General features: G+C 41.5%; 1 protein-coding gene across 1 annotated transcript in view; it reads right to left on the reverse strand.

Annotated features, from left to right (window-relative positions):
- Positions 1-6360, reverse strand: part of CDH2 (cadherin 2) — a gene marked incomplete at both ends in the record, with an annotated part of 133879 nt that extends 127519 nt beyond the window's left edge. The window contains one exon of the mRNA XM_081322210.1: positions 6286-6360. Coding sequence (XP_081178336.1) covers positions 6286-6360 — 75 coding nt within the window. The remainder of the gene's footprint in view (positions 1-6285) is intronic.
- Positions 6361-13335: the final 6975 nt, after the last annotated feature.

The raw sequence follows: 13335 nt of genomic DNA on the forward strand, positions 1-13335 counted from the left end.
ATTCAAACCATGCAACCTTGTTGGAAATATCAGGCAAAGATATCCACAATGGCTACAGAAAATTAGGCCCATTCTAATTAAAACAACAATAAAATCCTAGGATTTTGAAGATCCTGATGATTTGATGGAAGTGATTCAAATGCAAGAGAGGAAAGTAGAGGCACTTCTTCCAAACAGTTGTTACAACTGATTTGGAAGTCCCAAAGGGGCTTTTTCAAGAGACAACTGGACTTCCTTGTTTTTCTTTGAAGACATTTCACTTCTCATCCAAAAAGCTTCTTCAGCTCTGACTGGTCGGGAATGGAAGGATTTATATTCCTTGCAGACAACTGGTCATGAGGCCACTTGGAGGTTTCTCTGTATCCTCAAGGCCACCTGAATAGTGCAAATGGGTGTGGAGCCTTCTTGGAACTGTTGAAAGGACTGTTCTGTAGACTTGAGATAGATGATGTCGTATCATCTGCTCTGCTGTTGAGAGAGGGCTTTTCAATTTTGACACGGACGGCCTCTTTGATCCCTCTTTCAAATCAGTGGTCCTCTCTGTCCAAAAGGTGGACTTTGCTGTCTTCAAAAAAGTGGTCTTTCTCTTTTAAATGCAGATGGGCTGATGAACCTTGTCCTGACGGATTTGTTCTATGTTGTGCCATGCTTTTATGAAGTGGTTATTTTGCTTCCCCAATGTACAGATCTACACGTCTCACTGCACTGTACTGCATATACCACGTTGCTTAATTTGTTTGGGTGTTTTATCCTTGGGGTGGACAAGTTTATGCCTTAGTGTATTCTTGGATGTAAAGTGTGTACATATGTTGATTTTGAGGATTCCATTATCCTCAAAATCAGTTTTTCATGGTACACAGGACAGTGGAGCGGACAGGAAAATGGAGAAAAACTGTTCCCTGACGGCAGTATAATTCTATTGAAGGAACAGAACCAGTGCTAAGTCCATCACAAATAGAACAGGATCATGATGATAATGTTAATTACTGATTATCAGTAATAATTCTCTCAAAGTAAGCTTAAGTCAAGGAAGTAAAAATTAATCAAAAATTATTCAAATTATTGCCGAACTTCTAAGGATAATGTTTTAAATCATAAAATGAAATTTTTCAATTGTAAATATACTTAAAATATTTATTTGTAATGTAGTTATTTACTGTATCATAATTGTAAAACATTAATTTTATGTAATGTTTAAAGACTAATGTGAATTTTGTCAAAAAAATTCATTATTTCCAGTGTTAGTTTCTTATTTAATACTGTATTACATATTTGAAATTTACCTGTTTAATAAGGAAACAAAGCATTTCTTAAAAAAACGATTTCTTCTGAGCTTCCACAGAAAATGAATAATGAACAATCTCAACATTAATTTTTTTTTAATTTTAACATTTAGATTATATCACTAACACTAGTACCAAAACAAACAAGCAACAAAATCTCAAATCCTGGTTATTTCCCAATATGAATAACAGAAATAAGAACTTTTTATCGAGAATTGTTTTTTGGGGGAAAGGAATGGGAGGAGGACAAAACTGTAATATTACACTTTTTTAAAAAAAAAAAAGTATTTAAAAGTAATAGAGGACAACTGTGTATTTAAAAGTAATAGAGGACAACTATGAAATATACTTAAAAAAAATATAATGGTATAAAAGTGTCCCATCTATTAATCTACCACAGTACCTTAAGGTTAATTTGAAACATAGTCCCCCTAAGCCTCTTTTCTGATTATAATATGAACTATATGTTATGGATGTCATCATATTATGCACCTTCCAACTTGTTCTTAACCACTGATTCATGTAGACATGGATTTGCACTACAGAAAATTTCTAGATTATGTTACAAGAAAAATAAGCAGTGGCAACAGTTCCATAGAGCATAAAGTGTAGTTTAACAGTTTGCACCAATCTCCATTCTCTTGTCTAGCCATTAGAAATATATCATATAGATTCAAACAATGGGTTGATAAAAATCAAGAAAGGTGTTACCAGCACAGAAAATATTAATAAACAGGGAGCAAATGGTTTCCATTCTTACCTCACTAGATCCAATTCTAATTCTTGATTCACGTGCACCTGTTGTATTTTTCTAGCTTTCTTTTTAAATCTAAGATCCATTCTTCTTCATAATAATCTACTCCATTTGTATAATAACAACAACAACAACAATAATGTTTTACCTTTCTGTTCTATGATGTTCTTATATAGTGGACTAACATAAATAACAATATTTATTGCTCAAGACTGGAAATTTAGATATTTCCTTACCAATGCCTAATGCCATGTTATCTTTAATTAACTGTTTCCCCTTTCTCCATTTTTAAAAAAATATTTTTCTGAAGCTTCCCTCAAACACTAATCCTTTCCACAACTCATTTATAAAAATGATATTATAAATCATTCTTCTTGTAATATTTTCTAAGTTCCAGATTCTATACAGCAATATACTGAAAATATCTAAGAATATCTAATAATATTCTATCCAGTCTTTCATCTTCAATATTGATGAGTATCAGTTTCAGTAAGTTTTATATATATATAGCAAATATATAACTTTGCCCATTTTAGAATTTAAAAAACCTCATGGAAATATTTGGCGAATAAAGAAAAAAAACTATCTAGCTAAAGAATCCTCATACATGTTTTGAAACAATGCCTCAAACTTTCTATTGTATAAGGTATGTACATAATGCAAAAGTTCTAAGCTATTTCTAATTTGTAACAATCCTGATTAAATAACAAACCTAGGAAGCCAAACCAACTTTAAAAAAAACTGTTTTCCAAGCCCATGTTTATGAAACTAAATTCATTCCTAAATTCTAGCACTGTTAGGCATTGTTTTAAGTCTTAACACGATTTAAAGGATATCCAAACAAGGAGGAAATTGGATTCTCCAACCATGACATGCCACGGACATTAAGTTATACATAAAAGCAATATAACTTTCTCTGTAATTGATTCTGCTTTAATTTAGAAACAGTCTTGAAAAGAACACATACAGAAAATGGAATAACATCATAATTCAGACTTCAACCTGTCCTTACCAAACCAAAAACAGGAGTACTAACATGTTAAAAATATCAGGGATAACTAAAGAAAAAAGTGTTCTAGAAAGATTGGTTGGTACAAATATGAATTTATCTTTAAAGGAAAGACCAACAGTTCAAATCCTATCTACTTCCAAATCTTCCAGAAATATGAAACAGTCCTTCAAAGAAGGATGATGGGGCATTTAAATGAAAAAGACTGTAGAGATATGCACCCAAAGGAAAAATCTCCAAATGCTTAATATTAAATATTTTAACATCTTAAATGCATATAAAAACCATTAAAGTTACCAAAAATCAGCAAAAAACCCACAATAAAAATTATAGCAAGAGAAAGTGCTCCTCATCCTAGAGGCAGTGAATGGAATATCCAGTTCATATTCCCAGAATGGAGTTCTGTTCCATGGCCATGATCAAGGCTCAGTTGTACCTAATCATCTAGCCACACACTATTTAAAACAGACACTATTCAGTGCCAAAAGGCAGCCCCTTCATTAACATGTATACAGACAGAAATACTCTTTTCTAGAGCTCACTGCAGAAAGTCCCTTTACCTTTTCTAAAAAATATGTTCCAACCAGAAATACCATTAAGAGCCAGATGTACCATCTGTCTCTGAAATGTATTCCTCTTTGTCTTTTGCACTAAGATGAAGATTGCCTTTTACACTGATCAAAGAACTAGTGTCCATCCTGCACGTCTCACCCTGGTACCAATTCAAGGAAACTACAGGCAACTTCCAACCTTTCCTGCAAGCACATACATAACTCAAATGCACATGTCCTGCTATCAAATAAAGTTTATTTAATCTAAACCTGTCTCATAAGCACAAAAATGCGTAAGTCCTCAACTCGCCTACAGCTTCCATTAACTAATATCTGCTTCACAAGATACAATCCTGCAACAAGGCCCTTTTTATTATCTAGACTGCCCTTGCAGCCCAGGACAATTCCATGCACATCACGGATTCATTTAATGAGCCATGACAACTCTATTATCAGTTTCCAAAATCTGTACCACCCATGCATTTTCTGTCTGGGTTAACTAAACTCTTATTCCAGAAAGCCCAGACCTCCTGTAATTTTCATCCTTTTAACCTGCCTAATCCCAATCCTATTGGAAGACGCACCTAACTTCCTTTTTACTCACATAATGGTGTAAAGCTCATCTCCAGCTGCTCATAAACTCAACAAAGGGAAGTTGAGAACACTACATTTCATCATCAGTGTAGTTTTATGTACTAGGAATCCATCAGCATACACTGGCTTTCAAACCTCCAGCAAATGTAAAAAAAAACCTGATTTGGAGACAACCCCAACTTTGAAAATGCTAAACTCTCAATAAGGACAGATTTACATTCCTTCTTGCAAATTTGCAAATGCAAATACAGTGGCAGGTCAAATAGCCGATACATGCCTGCACTCCTGCATGTAAGAGAGGGAAATTCAACCAAAAGTAAAGATGGAGTAGCCTTGTGTCTACTTGCCAGCCCAGTCTGTTGACTGAGGGAGGTGATAAGCTTTAACTCAAAGTAACCCAGGTTACTACCGTGGAAATTCTCGCTAGTTGCTGCAGTAGCAGCAGAAAACAGCAGGAGCCAAGCTGGGGAGGAGGGGAGCGGAGGCTGATTAAATTCTTCCCTGGTAGAGATTAGCGGATAGAGCTGAGGGGCGAGGTAACAGTTTAGCGCTCTTCTCTTCACAGGACCAGAGTCCACAGAAGGGGGCGTTATAAACCCGTTTGACCCACTGCAACTTTGGGGGCTGTAAATTACTTTTGTTAAGTGTCATTCAGGGCTCATTTCCTGACTCCTCCGGGTGGACGCTGCACGGCTATCTGGCACATTGCCACCCGATTCTTGCCCGATACTTCTAGGCCGCTAATACTTTGAATCCCTCCTTATTCAAAGGTAGACTTGGGAAAGGAATATAAATTCCATTTTTCTCCTGCTGAGTGCACCGAGGAAGACAGCAAAGGAGTCGGAAATAGTAAACGGGACAGGCTGTGCCATGATACACCGAGTTCGACCTTCCAAGGTTGCATGACTAGTGACAACGCGGAGCATCTGCCGTAGTGAACCCCAGGCAGAGCGCTGATAGTCAGAGAAGAAAGCCTGGGGAGGCTCTCGCCACGCCTATTGGTGAACAGAATCCGCACTCTATTCCCAAACTCGAAGGGGAAAAAAATCCCGAAAACAAGCCCAACTTTCTGAGTCGCGTAAACTTCCACCATCCTATCTAGACTTTGAAATCACCAAGTCCGCGCGTGTTTCGTTTCCTGCCTGCCCACAGGAAAGGCGTACTATTTCCATAATCCCAGGGGAAGATGTGGGTGGTAGCGGCGATTCCTTTCCCACGCTCGTCTCCTAGGAAGAGATGGCGCCAAGACTGTCCCGTTTCTAGTCTTCAAGTTAAAAAAACGAGTTCCTTGTTCGCACCTAGCCCGCCAATTTTCATTTCATTCACCTGCCCTACTTGGCCTTTCTTTGCAATAATTTCCAGGACAGTCCCTTTCTTTGCAACCGGCGCTCTCCCCTCCTCCACCCCCCCCCGCCACCTTTCTGTTTTTTTTCTCTCTCACGCGTGGAAGGCCCACTGCCATATCCCACAACGGTGGAGAGAGAATAACTTGGTTCTAATTTACTTCGCCTACCCCCTTTTACTCCCCAAATCTCTTCTCTGGGTTTGACCCATCCCTCAAGTATGACTTGACGTCGGAGCAGCCACCTGCTCTGCTCAGCCCTAGAAAAGAAGAACGGGTCTCTTAACTCCCGTTGCAAGAAGCCAAGAAAGCCGGCGCTTCCGCCACCTCCAATCTAAAGCCAGCTCTGTAATGTGAAATCCTCTATAATCCCATTCGATGCACCCCGACTCTTCCTTCTTCCTGGATTTGCCGGGTGGTGGTGGTGGCGGGGGGGGGGGCGCTTCTGCTCAAGCCTCTTCCCCAAGGCTGCTTCTGCTCAAACTGCAGTTCCAGAGCCCGGTCCTCTCCCCCTTCGCCAAAACCCGCACCGCTGCCCTCCTGAACCGCAGGCCCACCAAGCCTCCAAGGCGTTTGAAGAGCAGTCGCCCTTCCCCAACGCCAGTTCGCCCGTCCGATCGCAGCGTCCCTCAACCCCCGCCACCGCCCTTCGCCGGGATCGTCAGGAACAAAGAGCCCCCGAGCCCAGCTCCTCTACTCTCTTTTTCTCTCTCTCTCTCTCTCTCTCTCCTTCTTCTTCGCCCTCCTTTTACCTGCTGTAGGGCCGCCAGTACAAGAAAGAGCAGCGGCGGCCAGATCCGAGGCGTCGTTCCCGCTTTCCGGCACATGGAGGCGAAGGCAGGGGAGAAGAGATGCACAAACGTGGAAAAAAGCTAAAACGGGGCGAAAAGTCCGCCGGTCGGGGAAGGAGCCTCGACCGCCTTGGGCCAAGGTGAGAAGAGAAAAGCAGGGGAGGCTGGCGGAGGATCGGCGGGGCCGGTCTCGAGGGAAAGGGCGACTGTGCTCTAGGTCAGCGGCAGCTTGGCTCCTTATCTCTCCTTTGCGTCCTGGGGACCGGCGACGGTCAACACACACACACACACACACACACAAAAGGCAGCGGGCTAATCAATCTCAAATCCGGGCGGGTGGGGGCAGCGGCTCCTTCTTGGAATATAGCTCCGCTTCCTGTTTCTCAGGCTGCCTTCGCCGGCGACTTGAAGCAGTCGGTCCCCCTTCTTAGTACGTCCCCAACTGTGCCTCGGCGCTGCCGCTCGGATGCCGGCTAAGCTGTTTCTGCATGCTCTCGTCCTGACTCCCTTTTGCCTCCTTCACTTTCTAGCCGCCCCGAGCAGCGGTAACAGCCGCCGCCGCCTCCGCTCGTTCCCAAGGATAACAATACCGAAGCAGCTTTTGCCTCGCTCGCGCTGCGTGCTTCTTCTGGCTGCCCTGTGTGCGCGCCCGCGTGTGCGTGCGTGCGTGTGCGCTTTTCCTTCTGCGAGGCTGCCGCTCGCGGCTTCGCCTCCTCTCTTCTCTCCCCCCCCCACTCCCCACCGCCGCCCTCCTCCCCGGCTCTCCCTGCCGGCCTCACGGCCAATGAGAAACCACCGGCTTCAGCTCGGCCTTTGCTTTCGGCCGGCAGCCGCCCACAGCTCGCTACCCCACCGCCCAAGACTCAGCTCCTGTGCTGCAGCTGCAGCCAGAGATGCGCCGAAGAAGCCCTGGAAATGATTGCCGGGTCTTGCGGTGTGTGTGTGGGGTGGGGGGGGGGCGCAGGGCGTGTCTGGCGTGGCACGAGCAACACGCGCGCGAATGCCAGGGTGATTTTAGGTGGGCCGGGGAGGCGGGGGGGGGAGGGGGAGGAAAAAAAAATTGAGGAGATGTTAATGAACCAGCGTGAGAAAGCACGGCGGTGTTCTTATTTGCGGACCGAAGGGGAGAAATTGCCACGCCGAAAAAGAAGCGAAGAGCTGGTCGACGCCAGGGAACGCTGCTCGGGCTCCCATTGTCTTGAAGGCGCTTCGCAAGGAGCCACCTGCTGGGGAGGGGAAAAAAAAAAGCCGTTATTTAAGGCGGCGGCGGCATTTGCTTTTGTTTTTATTCCTCTCCCACCAGTGCTTGAAGAGCCTGGAATTTGACCAGCCGGCCAATTAGGAAAGTTCCTGGCCCTGCGGTTATTGGTTTAGCGAGCCTTTTGTCTCCGACTCTAGGGCCTTTTTTTTTCCATCTTGCTTTCCACGCCTTCCTCCGATCCGTTACCTGCTTCAACTGCTCAAGAAATGTGGTTGGTTTGGGGGTGGCTTTTTGTTGTTGTTCGTGTTGTTTTTTGAAAAGGGAGGAAAATCCGCTTTGGTTGGCTCCGGGCTGAGCTCCAATCCGTGTGTCCAAAAATCTTAGGCTGCCTAACGGAAATTAAGGAAGGTTGCTTGAGTGCACCGTTAACAGCAAGTATCAGTGCTGGGTCATTTGCAGAGCCGGCAAGGATTTTCCGTCACCCTGCAGGTCACTGAGCAAACTTGTTTTGCGCCCGTGCTTCAAAGCAGCGTTTTCCAACCTTAGGAACTTGAAGATGCGTGGACTTCAACTCCCAGAATTCCCCAGCCAGCTATGCTGGCTGGGGAATTCTGGGAGTTAAAGTCCACGCATCTTCAAGTTCCTAAGGTTGGGAAACGCTGCTTCAAAGCCTCCAGCCTTAGGAGAGAAAAAGCACAAAGGGGAGGGGAGGGATGGGCGCTAGACGGGAGGCACTGTGCTCCTAGTGGCTGTCTTGATTTTTAAACAGTTATTGAAAACGAACTTTGCCTGGAAAGGTGGCAAATAATGCATTTGTCATATTCAGCTTCCACGTAAAGTGAGCCAAGGATTTTGAGACATCCAGGTTTGGTGCCTGCGTTCATAACTTTTAAGGTAAAATAGTTGGGTGTCTATTTTAACCAAAATGAAGTTTACTGGACAGAGACCGAAATAAAGTTATGCCTCCCCAAAACAAGGCGACTTTACATATAACACTCACCCACCCTCAGTTAAAGGTATAAAGGCACCAGACTTAATATGAGCCAGCTTCCTATCCTTGTCACCTAGAGCGATCAACTCCTGATGAAATCATTTCGAGGTGGTTTTTGTTCACCCACTAAGGCATGCAAGTAATATGCCAATGCATGAATACGTACAGTACATGGGCAGAGACCACCTGCCAGAAAAGATCAGGGCCAGAACAAAACATTACACTGATACTAATTTAAATAATCATTACTGAGTAACTAATTGCTTGTTAAATAAGGCATTACAATGAATTGATCCTCATCTGCATGTACTCTACAGGCATAAACCATTTCTCGCTTGTTTTCTTGCAAACCCAAATCATATGTTTGCACGTTCACATAGAGAAAAATAGTAGCAATATTAATTCAATAAGGATAAACCTGTGTAGTCTCGCTGTGTAATAAGCCCTGCTGTGGTAAAACCTTTCTCCCAGGTAAATACGCATCGGTTACTGCACTGCTGGAAATGTATCTGTTTAGCCCAATTTAATTCTTGCAAGCTGAAATAGAGATTCTTGAGCTATGCAGCTGTTTTCCTTGTTTGCGATAACACTGGATTCACAAACGGTCTTGTACCGGTTGCAAGCAGAAGGAAATTTATGCAGGCTTACTTAGAACCCTTATTAGTATGCTTACAGGCTAAATTACATGCAAAGGGAAATGGCAAAATGAAGCCATTCCCCTCTGCATGTAAAAATCTAAGTTCGGTGTGGAGTGGCCTTATCCATAGCAGCCATCCATGGGGCTTCAACCTCTACATTGTAGCTGGTGGGAAGACTTTTTCCTATCTTGCCTGAGGGGAGGGCTGTATCTTCCAGTTTCCTGCTTGTTTCAGCATTCTTTCATTATTTGGAACTCCTGCCAACGGATGCCTTTCAATAACATTTTCTCTTGCTTATATACTTAGCAAAAATAAGACAATACTTCTAGTTCACCAGTAATGTAAAGAAGATCTCTCCATTAGGCAAATGTAGTAGCTTGGAATATATTCAAGCACATGTTGATTCTGATGCATTGAGTTTCAGTTCTGCACAGTTGCCATATACTAAAGCAAATTGACTGGAAATATGACTTAATTTTAGTGAGGGCAAAGCCAAATGGGCACATTCAAGTATTATCACTAATCCTTTAGCAAACAAAATGTATGGTGGTAAAATTTTTTGCAGAGGTCTTATTCTGCTATATTAATGAGTTTGATTAAAATGAAAGCAATTCAAGTTCCCTCCCAGCTATCATCACCTGCCAGTAAAAAACTAACCATCAAATGTATCAGTCTTCCTATCAAGTAGGCTGGGAGGGATGCATGCACAGATAGTCCGACTTATGACTTTGCTTAATGACCAGAGTTAACAATCCACGCTCAAAGTTATGACTGCTGCAGTCAAGGTGATCCTATTTCAGATGCTTGGCAACCAGATCATATTTACAAATGGCTGCAATATCCCACGGTCATATGATCACATTTTATGACTTTTTTGCCATTTTCTAGACAAAAAACACCTATTAGATAAGCTGAATTCAGGCTTAAAATCACATGATTTGCTTAACGATCATGGTGACTCAACAGCCATTGCAAAAATAATTGAAAAATTGAGGCCAATCACATGACTCAATTTATGACTGCAGTGAAGACAAAAATTCCAGGGTCACTTGTAATGTAGAAAATAGAGTGTGTTTGCTTAATTTGAGTTAAATGCCATTGTGGGCATAGTATAGTAGCATGTAGTACAGTGTCATGTAGTACAGCTTGCCACATTGTACAGTAGGAAAAATTGCTTAGTTCATATTTTTTAAAAATATCATTACAGATGTTTTATCATACTATGACCTCATTTATATCCATATAGGAAGCTACCTCAGGCGTATCTTGTAATTTTCTCATAATGGATAGTAGGGAATATAGGAGGAAGAAGTGTGTTGAATATGTTCACTGCTTTCAGTTATTTGTAAAAATAATGAAGTATACAAATAAGAATAATTTCTTTGCTTATAAAAGTTGCATAGCTTACATTTGGCAATGGGAGGGAACATATCTTTGGAACATATCTAATGTGTCCTTTCTGTGACTGACCAAGCTCTACACATATTTACAAGTAAGCTATTTGGAGACTGAGTATTGATTTCATAATCTTGACTGAGTAAACAATGAACCAGTTTCAGCCTTTTATAATAAAATGGGAATTTATGATTTTTCTCATAGGTTTTTCTCCAATAGGTGATTGACATGTGTTTAGCCACCTGCCAAATTGCCCAGTTATAGGCCATGGACGTGACGATATTTGATACCTGTGACTTGTTCACAAATAAAATCTAGCACATGCCAGAACAAGTGTTAGTTTCATGAATTTTTCAAAAGATTGTGAAATTCATGTTTAAAAGAACCATGTAAGACTTGACTAGTGCTGGGATCAGGTACCAGTAACCCAAGCAAAATCTGTTTTGTTCTTCATAGAAACCCAACCAAAATCACAACCAAAGACAGGACCTGCTGATCAAAGGATAATGTTTTTGTGTTTATCCTCAGCAGTCTAAAGCAGGTGATAGGAGTTGGTCAGTTCACAACACCTAGTTGCATGAGCAACTACATTCTTAATGAAGCATGTCAGATCATATCCTTAGCAAAAAAAAATGCTAAGGGAAAAAAGAGCCAGTTTCATCTACTGGTTAAGGCCTCAAGCTACAAAGTGAGTACTAGTCCTACCTTAGGCATGAAAGCCAGCTGGGTGACTTTGGGCCAGTTGCTCTGTGTTAGTCTACTGTTCGTCACAGGATTGTTGTGGAGAAAATGGAAAGAGGAAGTACTACTAAGTATGTTTGCTGCCTTGAGTTATTTATAATAATAATGACAATGAAAATAAATAAAAAAACAGTAAACACTACTTTAAAGGTAAAGGTTCCCCCGCACATGCGTGCTAGTCGTTTCCGACTCTAGGGGCCGGTGCTCATCTCCGTTTCATAGCCGAAGAGCCAGCGCTTGTCCGAGGACGTCTCCGTGGTCATGTGGCCGGCATGACTAGACGCCAAAGGCGCACGGAACGCTGTTACCTTCCCACCGTAGTGGTCCCTATTTTTCTACTTGCATTTTTACATGCGTTCGAACTGCTAGGTTGGCAGAAGCTGGGACGAGTAACAGGCGCTCACTCTGTTACGCGGCACTCGGGATTCGACCCGCCAAACTGCTGACCTTCTGATCGACATGCTCAGTACCTTAATAGTAGAGCAACTAAAGTTGACTTTAATCTGCCTCCACTGGGGTATGTTGGGTTAGGGTAACATGCGGATAGGACCTGAAACTATTCCCAGTTGTTTGCAGTGCCTTGACTAAAATCAAATATATTTTTAACAATAGTACTTTTTTCTAAATAAAAATATCATTTATATTTATGCTATCTAGGAATGGGGCAGAATAAACATAAATAACCCAGAATAAACATAAAGGATGCATGTATGTCCAGTTGATTAGAATGAAAGTAGCCATTTCTCTATTTAGCTTGAGATGACAGACAGGTGATATTATTCCACAGGTTAACAAAGGACTCCGGGAAATGGGTAACCTATTTGTCTTGGAAAAGGCATTATTCTCTACTAATCAAAGCTATATGTAATACTTTGAAAGATTTTATGATATTTTTACAATACGTTTTGTATTTAGATTATACTATAGTATTGTATGGCATTTATTAGTAAACCAATAACTATGTTTGGTGTACAAAGTAGTTTTTTATTTTGGGAAAAAATTATCATTCTCTTTTTTGGTTTCTATTTTTTTTAAGGATTGTTTGATTTCGTGTGTTTTTTAAGTATATATTGGAGTTGTTTCTATATGTTGTATTTTTTCTAATTTTATTATTTTTCTAAAATATTTATTTAGAAGTACGCTTAGCTCAGCAAATAATTTTGATTGGGAAAAGAAAGACTTCTTCAAATTCTTCTTTGTCCAATTGCTTTGGAAAAAAATGTGCTAATGCTTGGGGAAGGAAAGAATTAGAGTGGCCAGCATGAGATCTTCCTTTTTCTCCTTTGTTTTCTTTCCTGGAAGAAGAGGACCATGCTTGGTTTCCAACTAAAAAAAGAAAACAATAATAGCACTAGAGTGTGAATGTGTGGGTGTGTTTTAGAAGATTTGTGTCAAATGGGAGATGAGAAAGAGAAAAATGTGCTTTTCAGGTTAGCAGACAATTGATGGTGAAAGAGAAAGAGGCTTGGACTTCAGCACACCACAGCAGAGCAGCTGAACGAAGTGGCAGAGCCCATCATCCTCAACACCCTGAAAACCTATACCTTCCTTTTCCCACCCCAGCATAGACTGAGAAATTGCAAAGCCAATGCTTCACCAGCAGTTCAGAACAGCAGCTAATAGCATCAGACCCAGTCAACATGAAGATAGCTAAATAATAGTTACCGGTAAGACTTTAAGCTGTGCTTACAAGATCCGGCGCGATCTAAAGACGTATCTTTTTGAACAAGCTGGCCTGGCCTGATGGGAGGGGGTTGGGTTTTTATTACTTTTAAATGTGTTTTAATCTATTTAAGAGTTCTGGGCACTTGTTTAATCTTTTTTAATTTTTGTATTCTCTCTTTTTAACATGTATTGCCCTGTTCACCGCCCTGAGTCCTTCGGGAGAAGGGCGGTATACAAATAAAATTAATAATAAGAATAAGAATAAGAATAAGAATAGAACTGTTTATGGGACTCTTTAGGGATTAGATAAATGCATAGACATAGACTTCAGCATGGTATAGTATACTGTAACATAGACTTAGTGATAAGTGTTAAGGTAG

Source organism: Vipera berus (genome assembly GCF_964194415.1).
Source record: "Vipera berus genome assembly, chromosome: 3".
Lineage (NCBI taxonomy): Eukaryota > Metazoa > Chordata > Lepidosauria > Squamata > Viperidae > Vipera > Vipera berus.